We start from the raw sequence: 19,608 nt of genomic DNA on the forward strand, positions 1-19,608 counted from the left end.
ACTTATGACCTGCTTCTATTTGGATCAGCCATCGGCGGCAGCAGCGACGACCATCCACCATGTCCCAGGTAAGGAATAACATAATAAAAATTATAGGGTTTTTTTGTATTTGACGGATGAAACTCCTCATTAAAATGTGCAGATTGCTTTTAGTGAATGCATCATTTTATCAAATTCTCCCATATGCAGATAATTAGAACGATGGAATAAATGAAGTTAATTGTTTTCAGGGATTTTCTGATATTAATTATTTATTAAATGTTTATATCTTCAAATCATGACTAATGATTAGATAGACAGCAGTAAGATTAAGTAAGAAAAAACATATTTTGGTTTTGCAATAGGCTGCCCATTTACTTATTCTCTAGTCTTTACATTATGTAGTTAGCAGGTTATAAAATGCCACAATTTCTCACTCTCTGCAGAGATGTCTCCTGAAACTTTATTGAGATATTATTTTTGAAAAAAACAAACAAACAAATACCTAAAACTATGTATAAACCTGCACTATGAAACATTTAGTAACAGAGATTTATCCCTGGAATTAAACTTCCTTCTGCAAAAACTCATTCGCTCTCATTTGACATATTTTGAGCCTGTTGTTGTAAATGAATAGTTTTATTTCAAGCTAATGTCAAGTTTGCATTAAATAAAGCAAAAGTGAAACTATGCAGCAACAGAGATTTGTGTAACCTCATCCAACGTGCTTTACGAGGTCAGCTAACAGTTATGTAGTCTGGAATGAATTCATAGACGTCTCTCCCCGCGATAAGTAGAGCAGCCGGTGTTCAGATAAGGAATTCAGATTAACAATGACTTGATCACATTTGCCTTCAACACAACAACAAACGTCTCGGAATGTGAATGTGTCGTCAGATACTCCTTCGGTGTTTGGTAAATGGTTGAGTTGTCACCTCTCTCTTCTGCAGCCAAAGCCTCCGATTCCCAAGCCAAGGACCTGCATACTTCAACCTCCCACAGCTCCCCCAGAGGTCGGTGTGCGGTGACCTCAACACATGACACGCAACCTGAAAACATACACGGTCCAACACGTTGGAGGTTGTTAAATTATTTTCATTGATCTGGTGAATGTGTGTTTTGTTTCAATTCAGAAAGATTCGAGTAAATCGCATCCACCACCAGTGTTACCGAAGCCCAAGAGTGTGCACGGTAACAAGGATGGCATCATTAAACAGGATTCATCAGAAACCTTCAATGATGACGCACAAAAAGTAAAGTTATTTTTTTTTTATTTCAATCTTGTCTACTTAACAAAAGAAGTAGAAGTTAATGACATTTTTCCCATACCTTTTTTTTGTTTTGTTTAAGTTCTTATTCCAGTTTCCCAGGAAACCTCTCGAGTGTAGGTCTTCAACAAGGGGCCTGTGACCCCTAGAGGGTCCGTGGGGTACTGCACGGGGGTCGCAAAGTCTTTGGTTGATCGGACATTTTTTTTGTCTATTTTAATTAATTAATTGATTGATTTTTAATTTTCCCCCACACATTTAAAGAGAGCCTATTCAATCCCCAGATAAAATCCAATGTATGTATGTTTATGTCAGGTATATTAATAAAGAGTCGTATTTAGAGCAGTTACACGGCCACTCTACTGTTGCACATTTTTGAAATAAAAAAAATAATAATTTTTGAACCTGTGCAATGTTTGAACAGTTTAATGCTGAATGCAAAATGATAATAATGATGTATATTGATGAACAGCATTTGGCTGAGTTTAACATAGAACGCATAGAGTTGGTAGGACGTCTCTATTTAATCTCTTTTAAAAGTTTGTGAACAGCGATGAGACTGAACCTGAGAATTTGCAAACATGCGCTTCTTTCTCTCTCGTTTGAACTCAGAAATCTCCACCACAGCTGACACGAAACAGGAGCGATGCCGTGAGAAGGTCCGGAGGAAGTGAAAGTTTAAGAAACACGACTGTGCGTGAGAAAACGGTAAAGGCGCAACTTATTTCAGTCTTCTTCTCTGTCATACGTTAGAAAGAAAAGTTCAAGTTAATGGCTCATTCCCCGTGTTGTTTGTAAAGTTCCCATTATTATTTATTGTCGCGGGTTGTTTTTCTGTCTCACTGGGGAAATTTTGGAAAACCAGCATTTAATTATGTGATCATAAAAAAAATCCCAATGACTTGTAATTACGTTATAGTTACGTTAGAGTTACTGGATTCCACTGGTTTCCTCATAACTATTTTCCTCATTATTCATTTACTTCTCTCTTTTTGTTTTTGTTTTTGTGTTTTTTTGGCAGTCAGAGATATCTGTAAAAAATATAAATCTTATATATATCTTATAGCTTTTTTTTTTTTTTAAATACATTCATAATTTAGACGCTATTAAAGCCTATAATTCAAGCTAATGCTGCTAATCTCCATGATCAACTGTCACTTTTTGCCGCTCAGTGACCGTAAACACGGAGACTTCACTTGCCGTGACGTCACGCGCATATACACCCTCTACATGTCAGTACTGTGACAAACAGGGGCGTCACTAGGCTTTAAGGACAGGGGACGATTATTCATATCCAAAGCATGAAGTCGTCAAACCTCGTCATCAAACTGATCGCAGCCTTCAGTAAACTGACTCAGGCTTAATGTGCTTTACTATGATCTGATGATGTCACCATTATTTTTCAGAAAGTGGTCGAACTACCAGTAAAGGAAACCTACGCAGAACAAGCTCCTCTTCCTCCTCTGAATTCTAAGAACAAGCAGTTTGATGCTGAATTTGAGATCGTGGTAATTTTTTTAAACCCCTGTCGCACTAATATCCTGCCACAAAAACCACAGTACTTTAGTTTCTAAATGAATTTTCTTTGACTAGAGTCGCACATCTCTGTTGTACTGGCGCAAGAACAGGACACGTGAGTAAGAAAGACAAAAGACAGTCTGAACAGTTGTATATGTGGCACCTTGTTCTTTCTGAACCACACTTCTATTTCCTTACAGCCTGGGCTGAAGTGTGCAAAGAACTCAAACTGAAAGAGGTGTCAGAAGCTGAGTGAGTAGATTATCTGGTCTTTTCCACACGCAACACGTTCAAACCGACCACGTTGACATGCCGAGGTGTGGCAAAAGTACCGTCCTCACCGTGGAGACACTCGCCGGTGTCCATACGTCTCTGAGACACAGAATGATGGACATATTCCCTAAGATAACAAATAGTTGTGGTTTCAGCCAAGCCCTAGAGCACATTAAAACAATACATGTAAAAGAAGATACATAAACTTTACAGTTTCTTAGATCATCAACTTAAAGTAAAAAGAAGACAAAAAAACAACAAAAACATATGAAGAGGTGAAGCAAAACAACATTAACAACATGAATTAAACCTTTCAGCACATAATAATCATCACTATGGAGGCCAGTCCATGAATATAAGTTTGCCTAGTGACATATGTATCATTCTAATTTTTGTTTTAACGTCTTACACTCTTCTAATGGAGTTTTGGATGGTGGAAATTTCCACATGGATGATAAAAGTGCCATTAGCCTTTATAGACACTTCATTTATCCCAAACGAAGGGCAGCTACAGGCGGCAGGCCGGGGGCCTGGACCTCCGGAAATCCACCACCATCTCTGAAGCTTTAGCTGTGTTGATCCGAAAGTGGTTCACTCCGCACCACGAGGACGAAGTTCTCTCGAAGTCACACCCTATGTCTACATCTGTGCTGTAATTAAAGTGAGGTGTATAGTGTTAATGGGACAGGGGCGAGTACAGTTATTAGCCCACACGTCTAGGCTTAGATCCAAAGGATGGAGGACACTTAAAAGACTGGAATTTAAATCTGTAAATATATGATAAAAAAAGTTCTTATGAAACATTTCAGGTGCGTCAGGGTTAAAGCTTTTCTGCTCCAAGGAGGCGTCCGGCGCTACATCCAACTGATGGACGACCACGGCGACACCATGAAACTGCTCATCGATGATCTTTACTCCATCGCTGCCAACTTAGACAAGGTAACAACAACACACGTGATGATGAGCAGATATGCACATCTGCTGTAGATCTCACACTGCAGATAAAGAAGGCGTTTCTTTCAGATGTGTTAGATTTAGATGTGTTGATAACTGGATTCCTTCTTTTTTTTTTTTTTTTTGTTTTGTTTCTACTTTAAGGTTTCAAAGGGGACGAAGATCGCTGGCATCACGGGAGGAGCCACGACCGTAGCAGGAGGTGTGGCCGCAGCCGCCGGCGTCATCCTGTCCCCGTTCACGCTGGGAGCTTCGCTGGCTCTGACCGCGGTCGGGGTCGGTGTGGCTGCAGCCGGCGGCGTCACCGGGGCGTCAGCAGCCATCGCGCACAAGGTGCCCGGATATGAAACTAACTTTAAAAGCCCCCGACTCAAAGCAGACGTTTAAAAACTTTATTGATCCGCAAAGGAAACTGCTCGGTCGCAGCAGCTGTGTTGTACATAAAAATAACTAAATAAATAAGATACACGTGAAAAAAACACTAGTAAAAAGAAAAATATGCACAAGATAGTAACACAAAATTAAAATAAAATAGTTGGAAGACAAAAATACAAGCTTTGCATATGGATAAATCTACAAGAAACAGAAATAGGAGCAAATATTCACTATATACATACAAGAATAACTTATAAGGAGCAATAATATGGATGAAGAAGCATTGACGTGAATGAAGAACTGGTTTGAAAATGGTATGAATAAGGTCCTATAACCTACATACTGTGGGAGCACAGCTGGATGAATCTGTTGGAGAATGAGCTCTGCTGCTTCTTTTCTTTATTATTCCTTTCACTTATTTCTTATATCGTGTTGTATGTGTTTTTTGGTCCAACCTTGGTCGAAAGAGACGTTTGTTTATCGTTTGTTGTAACATGTCCCTCCAGGTGAACATCACAATGGACCAGAAGAAAATCCAAAGGACCCTGCAGGAATACGAGGGCCTCAACGAGAAGGTTCAGGAGTGCTGGAAGTACATCACTGATGGTTTAGATCTGCTGGCGCAGCATGGTCAGTCCATCCTGAAGGGGATTAACGTTCATCCAAAGAGGGGATCCAGGATAGTGGAGCTGGTCGCCGATGACGCGATAAGTGCCAGGGCACTGGAGGAGAGCAGCAGGGCCTCGGGGATGATAAAGGGCTTCTCCATCGGCATGGATTTATACTTCACGGACGGAAAGGATGGGAGGAAGGTGAAAAAGGGCCTGGAGTCAAAGCTTGCGAAGAAAATCCGCGAGCTGGCAGAGTCCCTCACAAAGGGTTTGGAAGAGCTCCAAAAAGTCAAGGTTTTGTTCATGAAGGAGGGTTAAAGTGTGCTTTTTTTTAAAAAATAACACCTTTTCTTGTCTGATTTTATGCTCATATTGTAGTTTTTACAACAGGATATGGTGTGATGTCATGTTTATATGGGATAAATGTGGGATGATTTAATTCCTGCTCTTACCAAGAGTCTGCATGGAACACATCCAGTGAAGTATCATCAATTTTCACCCCAGGTTTAATGTTCTTTTTGCCAAATCATCTGTTCACGGCTGTAAAATAAATAAATAAATAAATAAATAAATAAATAAATAAATAAATAAATAAAGCGCTTCACCAGCAGGGGGCAGTCCAGTCCTTTACTCTGTGAGATTCACGGGAGGGTTCATCAAGTTCAGACCACCGTCTGCGACCATTCCCAGGACATCGAGGCATCTGAGGAGTTTTTTAAACATGGCAACACCACGATTACTTAAATATATATATATATATATATATATATATATATATATATATATTTTTTTTTTTTTTTTTTTTTTTTTTTTTTAAAGAAGTGGACCGGTGGATATGGACGAATAAGCAACAACTAAATCATGTATAGTGCACTCATAATAAATAATAAGATACAAATATGAGTTGGACAAAGAAATTAAATATTAAGGTGTGAGAAAAAAAATCTATCACGTAAAATATATTAAGGGTGAGAAAAATATTTACAGACTGTATCATGTGAAATACACTTGATACATCAAGTAGATGCAGTAGATACATAAGAAATAAGGAAAATATGAATTGTATAAATTGTAATTATTAATGATTAATTGTAGAACTACATAGCATGTAGTAATAATAAGATAAAAAAAAAACATATGGACAGATATAGGTATTATCCAGAAAATATGTGTCTTTGGTTTTAGATGAAAGATGCTATAACTAGTAAACTGAATACTGCTATTACCTCTACTGCTTCTGCTGCTAACAACAATAATAGTAACGATAATAATAATTAAATATCTTAAACTGTGCATTTTATAGTCTGATATTTTAATGTGTAAGGCCACAAAAGCGTTTCCTTACTCAGTGTTTACATCCAGCATTTAACCTACATACGCCGGAGGACGTCACCGGCGTTCAAAACGTGACGTTGGGTCTATTTTTCTCAGCTGTATAGACGACATGCCTCCACCCGACCACGAGCGGAGGGATCGCGCTCTCTAAAGCATGCGTTTGTTTTGGGGCAAGTGTTTCCGCTTGGAGACTCCTCCCACACATCGCTGACAGTTTCAGGAGCGCACTAGTAGAGCGACGCCGCGGAGGGTTACTCACTCACTCACCGGCAGTGCTTGGGCTCTATATAAACGTCTGACGCGCGACTCGGACCGTTCTTCGTTTCCATAACAATACAAGTCTATACGTACTCCCGGTGGAAGCGCGACTGCTTCGAAAATGGCAGAATAAAGCGTGCGGCAGCTACTTTTGCAGCGGCAACAACCCGGCAGTGCAACGGCTAAGTGCACTGGCTATTTTTGGCAAAATGGCGTAAGTATTTTTTAATCGACTTTTTTTAATTTGACAGTTTCTCTAGCTTACATGCCAGCTGGGCTGCCAAACAAAGTAGACTTAACATAACTGTTGTGTATTTCTGAGCGCGCCAACGTAAATCTAATTGAGACTTTTAAAGTTGGTTCATAAAAGTGTCGATTTCCTGGTTCGGAGTTGGTGTGTTTCGGTGTCAAATTACAAACTGTTGGGTTTGTAGTCAGATCCGGCGCCACCGCCTGTTTTTCCATTGAATCTGTGAAGGGTGCTTAAGGGGCTATTTAAGATCAAGTAAACATATTCAAAGCTTCAAATTTTTAACTGTATAAAAAAGGTTTACGTCCCTCACGCGGCTGCTCGTTCGATAAAGATTTGTAGTGTTTGTGTTTATTCGACACTGACAACGTGGCGCGTCCAAAATGGCGCGCACTGTCGTTTTTTCCTCCTCTCTGCCCCCGCCTTGAATGCATTAAAGCCTCTGTTGTAAAAATGGCGGCCTCCCTCCCCCCTCCCCCTTCTCACGCCATGATGCCGGAGGAGGGCGGAGTCACCGACCGAGAGTATGACCAAATTAGGAAATGTTATCCCGGTGGAGGGCGGGGCCTCACCCATCAGGGAAGCTTTGACACTTAGAGGATTAACCGTAATTAGCGTCCCACTTCCCCCTTTACGAGCCTACTACGCCAACCAGGAAGCACTATTTGCATAAAATCTAGTTTGTCGGGAAATGTGTTTAAGGAAGTACACTTTGGGAACATTTTTTTTTTTTTTTGTCTTGGCTCAATACAGAAGACCTATTTACTGTTAACAACCACGTGGCATTCCTTTAAATAAATTAATAATAACACACCTACTCAGATTTTGTGATTTCTTCCTACAAGATACTCTGAAATTGTTCCTTGTCTTCTTACTAAAACATGCATTTTGACATCTCTTCTCCTTTTCACCCAGGTCTCTCCCAGCAACCACCCTCAGCTTTGCTGCCGTCGACAGCAGTACCGGACCCCTCGACTCGCTAACGTCGTCAGACTCGCCTTTGGTTTTAACCGCTCTCTCACGGATACCACTGACCAGCAGCAGCAGCGGCCATGATGCTCTCCCAGCTGGCCTTCGGGGACGTGGAGGCTCTGTACTCAGGTCCGTGGCAAAGCCGTTCCCGTGGAAACGCGTAGTTCAGGGATTCATCGTGTTGCGCAGGTGTTTACCTTTTTTTACGTGTTTTGTCGCCCCCCACAGGGCCCTCATCTCTGATGGCTGACCCCATGGGGCCCCTTCTGGACGAAGATGAAGAAGAAGCTCTTTCTCCCTCCTCCTCCCTAGAGGGGAAGGTGCCGGCTTCGCTCTCCCTCTCTCTCTCCTCCTATCCATCCTCTCTGTCTCCTTATCAGACCTTGTCGTCCTCCCCGCTCTCCTCCGCCTCCCCGCCTCCCTCCCCTGCCCCCGCCGCCCATTCCTCCGTGTTCCTGGAAGCCAAGGCCGGGGCGGACTCGCTGTCCCTCCCCTGGCTGGGCGCCAGCGACCTGCTCGAGGCCCACGCCGGAGCAGACGATGGCCAAGGTGAGACTGGCTCTAAACTCGGCGGTTTGACAGTTTGTTCTAATTGTCTACTGTTGAAAATGTTAAAAAAAAAAAAAAGGTACAAAAACACCAGAAATCATACAAAGTTGTGACTCAGACTAGTTGCAGATACTTGATGTGTGTGGTTCGAGTTTATTGACACAGGAAAAAGTGACCTAGATGTTAGAACTAGATTGTGGTTGGTTCGTAACCGAGATAATGATGCACAGAAGCTGAGCAGCCGAAAGGGGAAATGCTGATTTGATTTTTTTTTAGAGAGAAGGCACTAATTTAAATGTGCGGCTTAACGCCGACTGACGGCGCTGAGGAACTGGTTGGTGTACGAGGGCGTTTAATTAGTTGGCGATTGGGTGGTTCTGAAGTGGCTCATACTGGTTTTGTTGATTGTTGCGCTGTGACGCATATCTCTTGTGATTCTTGGCATCGGTCGAAGCAAGAAGCAAGACTTTTTAATTTAGTGATTCACAAACGGAGGGGGAGGGATTTATTTAAGCTTTAAACTGAATAAAACTTTACTCACTGCAAGTAAAATCATCAAATGACAAAAAAAAAAGTGATTTTTTTTTTGCGAGTTCTTAACAATCAAATCCTTTGTGTCAGCAGACGATGCGTTCGCTGGCATGGACTGGATGTCGGAGAAAATCGACCTGAGCGAATTTGACTTGGATTCCCTCATTGGCTCCTGCTCATCCGACGAGTCCCCCAGCTCCCCTGAAGATCTCCTGGCTTCCCTCGACTCCCACATGGACCTGGACCTAGACTCCTTCGACGCACCCGTCCCCGTCCCCGTCCCCAGCAGCCTCGAGCTCGGCCTGTCCCTCCCAGACATCCCCTCCCTCCCCCTGGAGCCCGCCGCTCCGTCCGGGCCGACCGCGCTCAAGAAGTCGGAGGAGGTCGTGGTCGTCGTCAAGTCCGAACCCCTGTCCCCGTCTCACCCGGCGTCCCCCCCGTCCCCGGTCTACACGCTGGAGCTGGGGAGCGAAGTGGACGTCCTGGATGCTGAGAAAACAGCCGCACCCCCGCTCGCCGCCGCCATCGTCCCGCACCCCCACGGGAACATCGACGGCACCGGCCCGATTGTGCTCTCCATCCCCAGCCCCACCCACATCGTGGTGTTGGTCACCAACCAGGAAGAGCCCCCCCTCCTGTCCCTGCCCCAGCAGCCCGTCAAAACCCCTCAGCCCAGCGACTCCGACAGCGACTCCGGCATCGAGTCGGCCGCCGGCTCGCCAGCCCGCCTCCCCTCCCCCCCTCCTCCTCCCACAGCCGGTTCCTCCAGGACCAAACCTTACTCCAAACCGGAGCCCACCTCCACCTCCACCCCCACCCCCTCTCCCAAAGCCTCCAAGGTCAAGTCTGTGTCTGGCGCTCCCAAGGTGGTGGAGAAGAAACTGAAGAAGATGGAGCAGAACAAGACGGCGGCCACCCGCTACCGGCAGAAGAAGCGGGTCGAGCAGGACCTGCTGAACGTCGAGCGCGAAGAGTTGGAAAAGAAGAACCACGAGCTGGCGGAGAAGGCGGAGTCCATCAGCCGAGAGATCCAGTACCTCAAGGACCTGATGGAGGAAGTCCGCAAGCACCACCGCGGGAAGAGCAGCTCGGTGGCGTAGACGCCGAAAAGCCGTCCACGTGGTTTCCCGCCCCCCCCTGGTGCTCGCATGCCGTGACGCGTAGGTCCATCGTAGCGTTAGAAGATGCGTCGTAAAGAGATTAGATTGGCGTGCGGCGCTGGACGGAAGGTGCCACCGGACAGAAGAGAGAGGGAAGGGTTGCAGCGAAAGTGAAAAAGCTAATGGATTAGTAGCTTAGAGCAGGGGGCTGGGAGGTAGTCAGGTGAAGCATCTGTACATGCTTGTCTCTCGGTCCCCTGTCGGGTCCCTTTGTGTTACGCCCTGTCTAGTAAAAAAAAAAAAAAAAACAAAACTAATGTGGTACAAAGAGGCAGGGTGTAGAAATTGTAGACTAGGCATGTGAATCATGAGTCATCCTAGCTCCCGGTAGTGTAGTAGAATTATAACTCATTGACCAGATACTCCCTCCACACTCCCAGCACCACCTCCACGTCAGGTCTGCTTCAATAGTCTCGGTGTCAGTGCAGTGAGATACGACTTTACCTTGCGAGCCACTCCTCTTTTTTTTTTTTTAACCCCTCCACTCCTCACCCCCCGTTTGATCTTCTCTTAACAGCTTCAAGTCCAGAAAGGGGCCTCAGCCTAATGAATTATTGATGTTACACTGTCAGCATTTAAATTTTTTTTTTTTTCTTTTTGTATATAGGTTTGTCCTCCTTTGCTTGCCGAAAGTGTGTCTTAGCACAGGTGTTTGACTTGTAAAAAGGCTTTTTCTTTTCTTTTTTCTAATAAATATCTATCAGTGCGCAAGACATGTGTGATTGTTGTTTTCTTCTTCAGTGACACGAGTTTTGGACTAATTAAATATTAGATTATTCTCTTTACCAACACACATAAAGCAGAACTAAACAAATATTTAAGTCAGGAGGCTGAATTCTATGTAGTCGACTAAAAATGTAAAAGTTTTAATGATCCACAAGGGAAATGACTTGGTCCCAGTAGCTAAGTTGCACATAAAAGAAACTCCCTCAGAACCACAAGTAAAAAGAGATAAAATATAAGTATTATCTAGTAGAAAGAAATGGGGACGTACAGATTATATCTAGAAATAATAGCGTCCTGCTTTGAACACCGGTTTAATTATTGAAAAACATGTAGTAAAATACGAAAATGGAAAGTCAACAGGGAGCTGTCGTACAAATACTGGATCTAAATATCACTAAAGTTATTTGCAACATCAACGAAAGGCTTAAAATTTGCAATTGAAATAAGTTGTTACTACGAACAAAAACATATTACCATAGATTTGTATGTTAGTGCTTTTATTAACTTGTAGAGTGTCTTGATCTCAAATGAGATTAGATAATACTTTATTAATGTCCTCTGGGCAAATTCAAATGCTACAGCAGCACAGGTTAAGAAAAAACAAAACAGTGACCAAAAAAAATAAATGAAATAGGACGCAGAGAGCAGGCGGCCAAAAGGACATTAAATAGGACAAACGCAACAGTCGACGAGAACGAAGTTGTAACAGTTGTGGCTAAAGTGGCTTTAAAAATAGGCTCCGTGTCGGCTCAGTGAGATCAGAGCTGTGAAAGTCTGAAGCAGTGAAGAACCACAGGTTGTACCTATAAACCGTGTTGGCTGTAAACCTGCGGCGCTGCGTGACTCACACGCGTCCTGTCTGCACACGTTGCTGTGCCATTTGGTTTGTGTTTTGTTAATATTTGAATGCTGGGCTGGGTTATTGGTTCTTAGGAGAAGGGTGTGAACACACAGGATGATTATCTGCTTTACTGAAGCACCAGCAGCTGACACACACAAAAAAAACTAACGCATGGCGTTATGACCACGTTCCTAATACCGTGAAGGTCTCACATGTGCCTCCATAAGTTGTGACTCATCAGAAAATGGACATGTGTTTTCTTTGTTTGTTTTTTTTAGTTGTTCTTAAACCATTTTTGTGTCATGTTCCTGTATCAGGCTGCGTCCAGCTGGCTATGACTTGAAGGAGTGTCATTACTTTGGGGGGGGGGGGGGGGGGTGTCTGGTCTGGTCCAAGTGGGTGGTCACATGAATGAATGCCAGGTCCTAAAAGTCTCCTAGTAGAACCCTGAATGGTCACAAAGTGGACTGTGTTATTCACTTTTCTTGTTTCTGGTCATAATGTTACGCCTGATCCGTGTATATCTAATGAATTTCAGCCTCAAGCAGTAAAATGAATGAGAATAGCAATGTGAGGACACTTTGTCTTTAGTTGTGCTTGGTCCTACAACTATTTTAAAACTATTTTTATATTTATACATAGTTAGGGGCTGTAGTGTCAATGGAAGATCCCGACACGGATAGAAATTCCTGTCACTTATAAACCGGGCGAACCGGTTTCAAACAGATCAGCTCTGAGCGGTGAAAAGCTGAGGCGAGGCCTCCGAGCTGCGAGCACAGCTTTCTGTCAGGAAATGAGAGGCGAAGGAAAAAGGAGAAACAGCTGGGCTGTAGAGTTTTACTACGAGAGCGTCCTTTCTAATTCCGAAACCAGACGACGACGCTCGCTCGCGTCTCGCGCTTGCGGCTTTTCACAGCTGTGCGTCGGCGCGAGGTCCCGGGGGGGGGGGGGGGGGGGGGGGGGGGGCGAAGCCACACCAGAGTCACACGTGTGTGTGTGTGTGTGTGGTGTGTTTGTTGTGTTGAAGGCCACTTTTAATTGTGCGTAAAGCAATTAACCTCCGATTCTGGCTTCGTTGATATGACTTCACGGTGAATATGAGGGAAACACCACGTGTTTCTGAGCCGTGACTTGTGCCAGAGCAGCTGTGTAAATTTAGTCCTGACGGTAAAACCCCTTTAGGACACACACACACACACACACAGACACACTCCTCCCTGACAGAGTCCTCAGCAGTCAGGCCTTGCCCTCCTGAGAAGACGCCGATAAGAAGAATAACTGATCTGCAGAGAAAGTGATACCAGACGCTGTTTAAACTACAGAGGAAGCCTCAGAAGTTTGGTTTTTGATCGCGTCGTATTCGTTAACGTTTAAAGGCTTCACATCCAAACCCTCTCCTCTCCTCGTACATGAACTTCTAACTAAACTTCACTCTCTTTCGTCCGGTTTGATGATTTCGTTAGCTTAGCTACATCTTTTCACACCGGCCGTGACTCTTCTCCGCGTCCTTTGTTCGTCGCGTTGTGCTGGAACAATGGCCGACAGCGGCCCGCAACAACACGTGCATGTTTCTCATTCTTTAAAACCAGCGAACGTGCTTTACTTTTGCATCCAGCGTGACACGGCCAGCGAGGGGTTGGTGTGCACAATGTGGCGAAGGCTAAATGGGATGAAAGCGTTTTATTTGAGCATTTTCTATCACGTGACAGGTCTGTTAACCAGCTAAATATAAAATGTGAGCAGTTTTAAGAGACACTAAGGGGATTTTCTCCAATGGTGAGAAGATAAAAATGTCTACTTCTGTTTTTACTGCACCAGATGTGTATATATATATAAACCAATCAGGCATAACATTATGATCACGTCCCTGATATTGTGTAGGTCTCTCCTGTGGTGTCCAGTCTTGCCGGATGACAAACACCAGAAAATGACAAATTATCGCACCAGAAGCGTAAAATTATTGTATTTTGAGGACGAGTATCGCACATACCCGATTTTCAGAACAGTCTTCTACAGTAAAGCAACAAACACAGACCATAAAGTATAACTTTTAATGCAGTTTCACCTTTAAATAAACAGCACTGTTGCTAATAGTCATTTGGATTTGTGGAATTTTTGATCATACAGAGGGTAATATACAAATACGATAGTTATCGTACATCTGGAAATGCTGGTGGTGTGTGACAACACTATATGTTGTTAGTGGGGGTCCTATGGGTTGAGGGGAAGGGGCCTTTGGACGCCAGGTCAACACCTCGTGCTGTTCTTCATGATTTTTGAGCTGTTCCTAAACCGTTTTTTGTGTGTGTGTGTCTGTGTCAGGCTGCTGCCATCAAGGAGTGTCATTGCTATGGGGTGTTGGTACCTGGTCTGGTCTATGTGGGCGCTACATGTCCCAATAACATCCACATGAATGAATGGCAGGTCCAGAAGTTTCCCAGCAGAACACTGACTTGTTATTTACTCCTCCTGCCAGTGGTCTTAATGTTGTGGCTGATCGGCGTGTAGCGGCAGAAGTAGTGAGCTTTGAAAATGTGCACTACCACGTGAGCCGTGACCTTAAGAATCCAGGGGTAGGGCCGGGGTTTGCAAACATACCTGCGGAGTCCGATTTCTGCCAGAGAAGCCTTTAACTTGCTTCACGTGTCGACCCCGAACCTAATTTTAAACAATGTGCCCTGAAGTATGCGGCGAATGTGTGTTCGCACTTTCAACGGACGGCACTTCCTTCTGTTCTACGTGAGAAGATAATGGGCGCAGTGGCTTCAAGCAAAACGGATTCTCGTCCCGTCACATTCCTCCGTGCTCTCTGCATAATCTAAGATCTCAGCCCCGTGACTCAGCGTTATCTCTTCTCCTCGTGTGCAGAATAATGGCAATGACACACTTCTTATTAATCCCTGTGCATCTAGAAAAAAAATCACTTTTCACACGGCCGTTTACGACGCGTCAATATCAGCGTTAGATCTTTATCCTCGTCCGTTCACAACCTCCTCAGCTGCCTATGGGAGTTTCTCAGCCTATTCATTCAGATTCTCTCAATATTGACTTTGCTGATCAAACTTTAACTTTATTTCTGGCGGCTGTTATTTCAGTCGTAGCACCTCAGCCCTTCCACCGCCCCGTCCACGTCCAGTTCACGCCCCGAGCCAAGGCCCGAGCTCGTCACAGTCTATTTCCTCGTTGCATCCAGAGCCCCGGGGCTTCTCCTCTTCTCGTCACCACCGCCGCTGCCAAAGTCTGGGCCCCAGGGTTTTTATATAGACCCGAGCGTATTAGGGAAAATTAGCAGAGCGTCGTGTGGAGCCGAAGCTGTTTGCGTGACGCGAGGTAACGAGCTATTCCTGAGACTGAACATTAAATGAAACGTTCATGTTCCATCTCATACCTGACCAGTACAAAGCTAGGGCTGTTTTTTTTCAGAGGGGTAAAGTGTTGTGGTGGTTTAGTGTTGACGCTTCACAGTCATTAGGTTCTGGTTTGAATCCACTGACTGGGGCCTTTCTGCGCATGTTTACCCAATGTCTGTGCGGGTTCCCTCCGGGTTCTCCGACTTCCACCCACCGTCCTGCGACAGACTGCCGACCTGTCCGAGGTGTGTCCCGCCTCTCGCCCCATGACGGCTGGGACAGTCCCCCCTGCGTCCCCGTCCCCTGCGTCCCTCCAGAGGACAAGTGGTTACGGAAAATGAAAGAAAAAATAAATGAATGAAGGTAGAGCCTGGTCCTTTATGGGGAAATGCTTTGAAACACATCTTTCATTGCCTTTGGACGGGGTCAGGTTTATGGCTGTCCCTTACTTACTTCTAGTCCCTAAACTAAGCTAAGCTAGATGTCAAAAAAAGTTGAGTTGAGGTTCGTTGAAAGTGGTTGTTTAATAGTAGATTCTTGTACTTTCGACTGGAGATTTTGGTGCCGTTGGTTTGTATCTCATCATACTGGGAGGTATTTCTAATATTTTCCCATATTAACTATAATAAGCCGGATGTATTTCTTTGCCTATATTATCTAGATGAGAGGTCTTCACTGTTTTCATGTCAAAGACCAGGTTCACCACAGGCAGACAGGTAAACTAGGCAAATGCTTGGGAGGCCCCCAGACTTGGCTGATATTGGTCCATATCAATGACAATAATAGATGGGGGCTGCTAGCTAGAGGCCAGAGAGGGCCTCCTGGGGAATGATGACATTCGCTCAGTAATCAGTGACACAACTTGAAACCCTCTTAGACACTACAACAATGACACGTTGGGAGTCTCCCTGATGGAGCCCCCAAGGTTCCTCTTTGTCTTGAAACAGCCCTGCCAGGGATTTTGCATTCATATCAAGCTATTAAAATGATACACGGGTTCAAATATTCATTTTTCTATAACCCTAACCCTTTGTCTAATCAACCAAAGATTTTGTGAGCCCCCCTGTGGTATCTCCGCGGACCCCCCCAGGCGTCACTGAACCCCTCTTGAAGACCTGTGATCTAGATGTAATAATAAATGGCTTTCCACAGACCTCCTCTACCGTCTTTTTAGACACGTTGCCTTGAACCAACCCAGGTAAAAACCAGTCCTGACTTGTACCTTTGCACAGCCTGCAGTTTATTTAAGCCGTGAGGCATTCAAGTGCAGGCCGTTGAGACAATCCTCAGCTACACATCACATTACATTACAAGACTTCGTGGCATTTGGCTCGTCAAAGGGAGCGAAACCCGGTAAGGCTGTAAAGGTTATTATTAGTGTGTCTACTGTAAGTCAATGACAGCCAAGCAAACTGACACCTTCTGCTATTCTGACCTCGGGCTCCTCTCTCTCCGCTCTATTCCTGGGTGATATGAACTACAACTCCTGTACACCATAGCCCTGAATGAACCTTACTTCGTATACCAGGGGAAATTACGTAGGAATTCTGTTTCGAGGAATTATTCCAAAACATTCTTTTTTTTTTCACATTTATAAGTGGAAAGTCCAGCAGAACCAAGTGGAAAATTGGTCATATCTTTGAACTCACTTGTGTTCCCACGCCTGTGTTGACCTTGGCTTGATGGTTCACAGATTTTCAGGGATAAAAATAATCATTTTATGTGTAGTTTTATAAGCAGTTGGTGACTTTTGACTCAGTTTCTCCGAGAATTACATCCTGCCACAGGATAAAAGCTTGTTTTGAGGACACAGTTCACTTAAGTTTACAGTATAAACAGTCTCCTGTTTGTTGGTAAAGACATTTTACGACGTCTCGTACGCAGATGACTGACAGAACGTAGTAACGCGTAAGATGCCTTTAACATAGCTCTCGAATTAACTCTTACCGTACCCTCATCCACATGGTTTGGCTGTTTTCAGTGGCAATAAAAGTCAGTAATAAAAAGAATGACAGCAGATCAGAATAAATTCCTCTGTGCAAAATCAGTGTATGAGATATGAGCATGAATACGAGCGATTTATTTAGTTTACATTCAAACTATTATCAAAATGGAGATGCTTAGATGTAGCTGGCACAGAGTTTTTAAATTCCAAATATTCTCACTGCACAGTCAAAGACTTCATGATGATAAATAAATGTCTATCTATATCTATATATATTCTTTACTATTTAGTATATTTTATCTCTGTAAATAATACTTTCTTTGCACTATTTCGTACATACTTCTGTTTTTTTCCACTGGAAAGGAGAAGCTCTCCAGTCTCGTTGTGCACTGTGTAATGTCAATAAAGGGCATTCTGTTCTATTCTACCCTATTCTGAAAAGGAAAATAAGGGCTGTGTCCGAAAACGCCCATTTCGCCATTTTTTAGTGGTGTCCGAAACCTTATTGATCAAATGCTATGCCCTACATAGGGCCCTTAAAAGTTCCCATGAAGCACTGCGAAAAGTAGTGACCGTCACCATTGACTGTGTCACTCAACGGGTGGTGAATATCCCATCATGCTTTGCGTCTCTAGCGGCGCCGCCGTTAATGGCCGTTAGTGGCAGTTAGCGTGACCTGACACATTTTGAAATTTCGTCGCGAAAATATGAAACCTTTTTTTTTTTACAGAACCATTTTATTTTCTATTTCGTTGACATCACACATATATGTTTACGAAATCATCACGTTTTAGTAATGTGTAAATTATAACGGGATAACCAGGGGAGCCGCAGCAGTCCGACGTGTAATGATGCGATCGCGGTGACGTCATCAACTGCGCGTCAAACTATGATGCGTGTCGCGTTGGGATTGAGCTAAATAGATCGCTTAAAAAATGGCTTCAGTAAAACCAATAAAAAAGTTATTTTCCTAGGAAATGAGCAGAATGAACAACTGAATATTTATACAAGTCAAATGATCGGACCAGGACTTTCAAATGTTACACAACATCCCAAACACAGCAAACTATACATACACCAAATACTGATTTCAACAGTGAGTTGTTCAATAGCTGCAGTGTCACGAACAGAAGGTGAAAACAGGAACACACAACACTTCAGCACTCACAAACCACACGTGGCTAAAGGGACCCTGGATGATGTAACAATGAGTTTGTGAAAGCTAGCTCCTCCAGATTTCTAAACATTTCCATGAACCCAGGGTTATGTACGAGGCAGTCAGTGTCTCGTTTCAATTTCAGTCATGTTCGACGATCCCCGGCGTCTTTGTCTGTGGTTTAGTTTGTTTTTACACTTGCACATCTGCGCCGCATGGCACATGTGTTTGATACATCACACCTCCGCCCCGCACCAGCGAGCGGAACGAGAAACTGTGAAGTGTGTAGAAGGGTACGATTTATTAGTGTCGCTGCAAATGAGACGTTTTTCTGAGAAACTGTGCTTTGAACTGACATTTGGAAAATTTACACTTTTTTTTTTTTTAAATGTGCATAACGCGCCATCAAATAAGATCAAATGTCATCACTCTGTTCAGTGTAAAGCAAATTACATTTTCCTTAAAGGTTTCCTGTTAGAAGGAGGTTTAAACGATCTACTTGTCAGCCTCAAACACATTTTAACTCAGAAAACACATTCTGCGTTCAGATGAAACTGTATCACACCCCGTCAGTTTTTTTTCTTACAAGGCACATTCTGTTTTTATTTGTTCTCCACGTCTGAATTTCTCTTCTCTCTTTCCCTGACCCTCCCTGACGGAGTGAGTCATCCCGCTGGTCTTCAGCTGACACCGTTCACGGTGGATCTCTGAGCAGCTGAGCTCATTACTGAGGTCACGGGGCTGCAGATTACGAGGACAGATTTACTACCAGAAAGTGGGACGAAGCATTTGTTCACTCATGTGACCACCACATGTGAATGTCATTGAATTTATGCTGAAAGGTAACGGGTTTTAGGCCGAGGTCCGTTTCCTCTACGCGACATATTGTCTTTATGTCAGGTAAACTAACACATATACAAGTAATGTAACGTGTAAATGGCTCAAGTTCCGAATGTGAGAAATGTGTGTGGAAGATGGATCTGAAGTATGTACCAATCAGCCATAACATTAAAACCACTAAAAAACATTGACCATCTTTTGGACCTGGCATGTACCACCCATTTACACCCATTTATACCCATTTACACCCATTTACACCAGACCAGGCAATGACACTCCTTGATGGTAGTAGCCATCCCCAAAGACACACACACACAAATGATTTAGGAACAACAACAAAACACGAATAACTTGTTGACCTGACCTCCCAAACTGATCAAGTATCTGTGTGATGATCCACAGAGGCCCCTTCCCTGAACCCATATGACCCAGAGCCCCCCCCCCCCCCCCCCCTCATTCCCCCCACAAACACCACAGGACACTCCTCAGAAACATTGTCACAACAGATGAGTCACAACTGTTCACAACTGGTCATAAAGTTATGCCTGATCGGCGTATCACACAGCCAATTCCCCAGTGAGGCTGTTAAATATTAGCCTTTTATCTTTCCTTTATCTACTTCAAATATATTGCGATACTGTTATCTGAATGAGTTCAAGCTATACTCTGGCTTTGAAATTCTGTTGTAGGGCAGCGTGTATGTGTGTAAAAGAAGTT

General features: G+C 43.8%; 2 protein-coding genes across 3 annotated transcripts; both read left to right on the forward strand.

Moving 5' to 3' along the window:
* The first annotated feature begins 11 nt into the window (after positions 1–11).
* On the forward strand, positions 12–5,309 carry LOC125003861 (apolipoprotein L3-like). Its single transcript, XM_047578099.1, has 10 exons — positions 12–68; positions 930–992; positions 1,113–1,232; positions 1,860–1,955; positions 2,654–2,755; positions 2,841–2,880; positions 2,966–3,017; positions 3,848–3,977; positions 4,137–4,325; positions 4,874–5,309. Exons 1-10 carry the CDS (start codon positions 60–62, stop codon positions 5,294–5,296), a joined length of 1,224 nt encoding a protein of 407 aa, XP_047434055.1. The 5' UTR covers positions 12–59; the 3' UTR covers positions 5,297–5,309.
* Positions 5,310–6,588: 1,279 nt separating this feature from the next.
* On the forward strand, positions 6,589–10,744 carry atf4a (activating transcription factor 4a). 2 transcript variants are annotated; one of them, XM_047578095.1, is made up of 4 exons: positions 6,589–6,785; positions 7,737–7,922; positions 8,022–8,342; positions 8,964–10,744. In XM_047578095.1, exons 2-4 carry the CDS (start codon positions 7,874–7,876, stop codon positions 9,971–9,973), a joined length of 1,380 nt encoding a protein of 459 aa, XP_047434051.1. In that variant the 5' UTR covers positions 6,589–6,785; positions 7,737–7,873; the 3' UTR covers positions 9,974–10,744. The 2 variants fall into 2 exon arrangements, with proteins under 2 accessions (XP_047434051.1, XP_047434053.1); XM_047578097.1 differs by having other exon boundaries at positions 6,591–6,785; positions 8,967–10,744.
* Positions 10,745–19,608: the final 8,864 nt, after the last annotated feature.

The sequence above is a fragment of the Mugil cephalus genome, chromosome 2 (genome assembly GCF_022458985.1).
Source record: "Mugil cephalus isolate CIBA_MC_2020 chromosome 2, CIBA_Mcephalus_1.1, whole genome shotgun sequence".
NCBI lineage: Eukaryota > Metazoa > Chordata > Actinopteri > Mugiliformes > Mugilidae > Mugil > Mugil cephalus.

What these genes read in the sequence shown, in the direction of transcription:
- LOC125003861 (XM_047578099.1), top strand. An exon ending in ATGCTGAATTTGAGATCGTG is followed by an intron (nt 2,756 to 2,840) that starts GTAATTTTTTTA and finishes TTCTTTGACTAG; the next exon opens with AGTCGCACATCTCTGTTGTA. An exon ending in AAAGAGGTGTCAGAAGCTGA is followed by an intron (nt 3,018 to 3,847) that starts GTGAGTAGATTA and finishes GAAACATTTCAG; the next exon opens with GTGCGTCAGGGTTAAAGCTT.
- atf4a (XM_047578095.1), top strand. Translation starts at nt 7,874, where the DNA reads ATGATGCTCTCCCAGCTGGCCTTCGGGGACGTGGAGGCTCTGTACTCA. An exon ending in CGTGGAGGCTCTGTACTCAG is followed by an intron (nt 7,923 to 8,021) that starts GTCCGTGGCAAA and finishes CGCCCCCCACAG; the next exon opens with GGCCCTCATCTCTGATGGCT. An exon ending in CGGAGCAGACGATGGCCAAG is followed by an intron (nt 8,343 to 8,963) that starts GTGAGACTGGCT and finishes CCTTTGTGTCAG; the next exon opens with CAGACGATGCGTTCGCTGGC.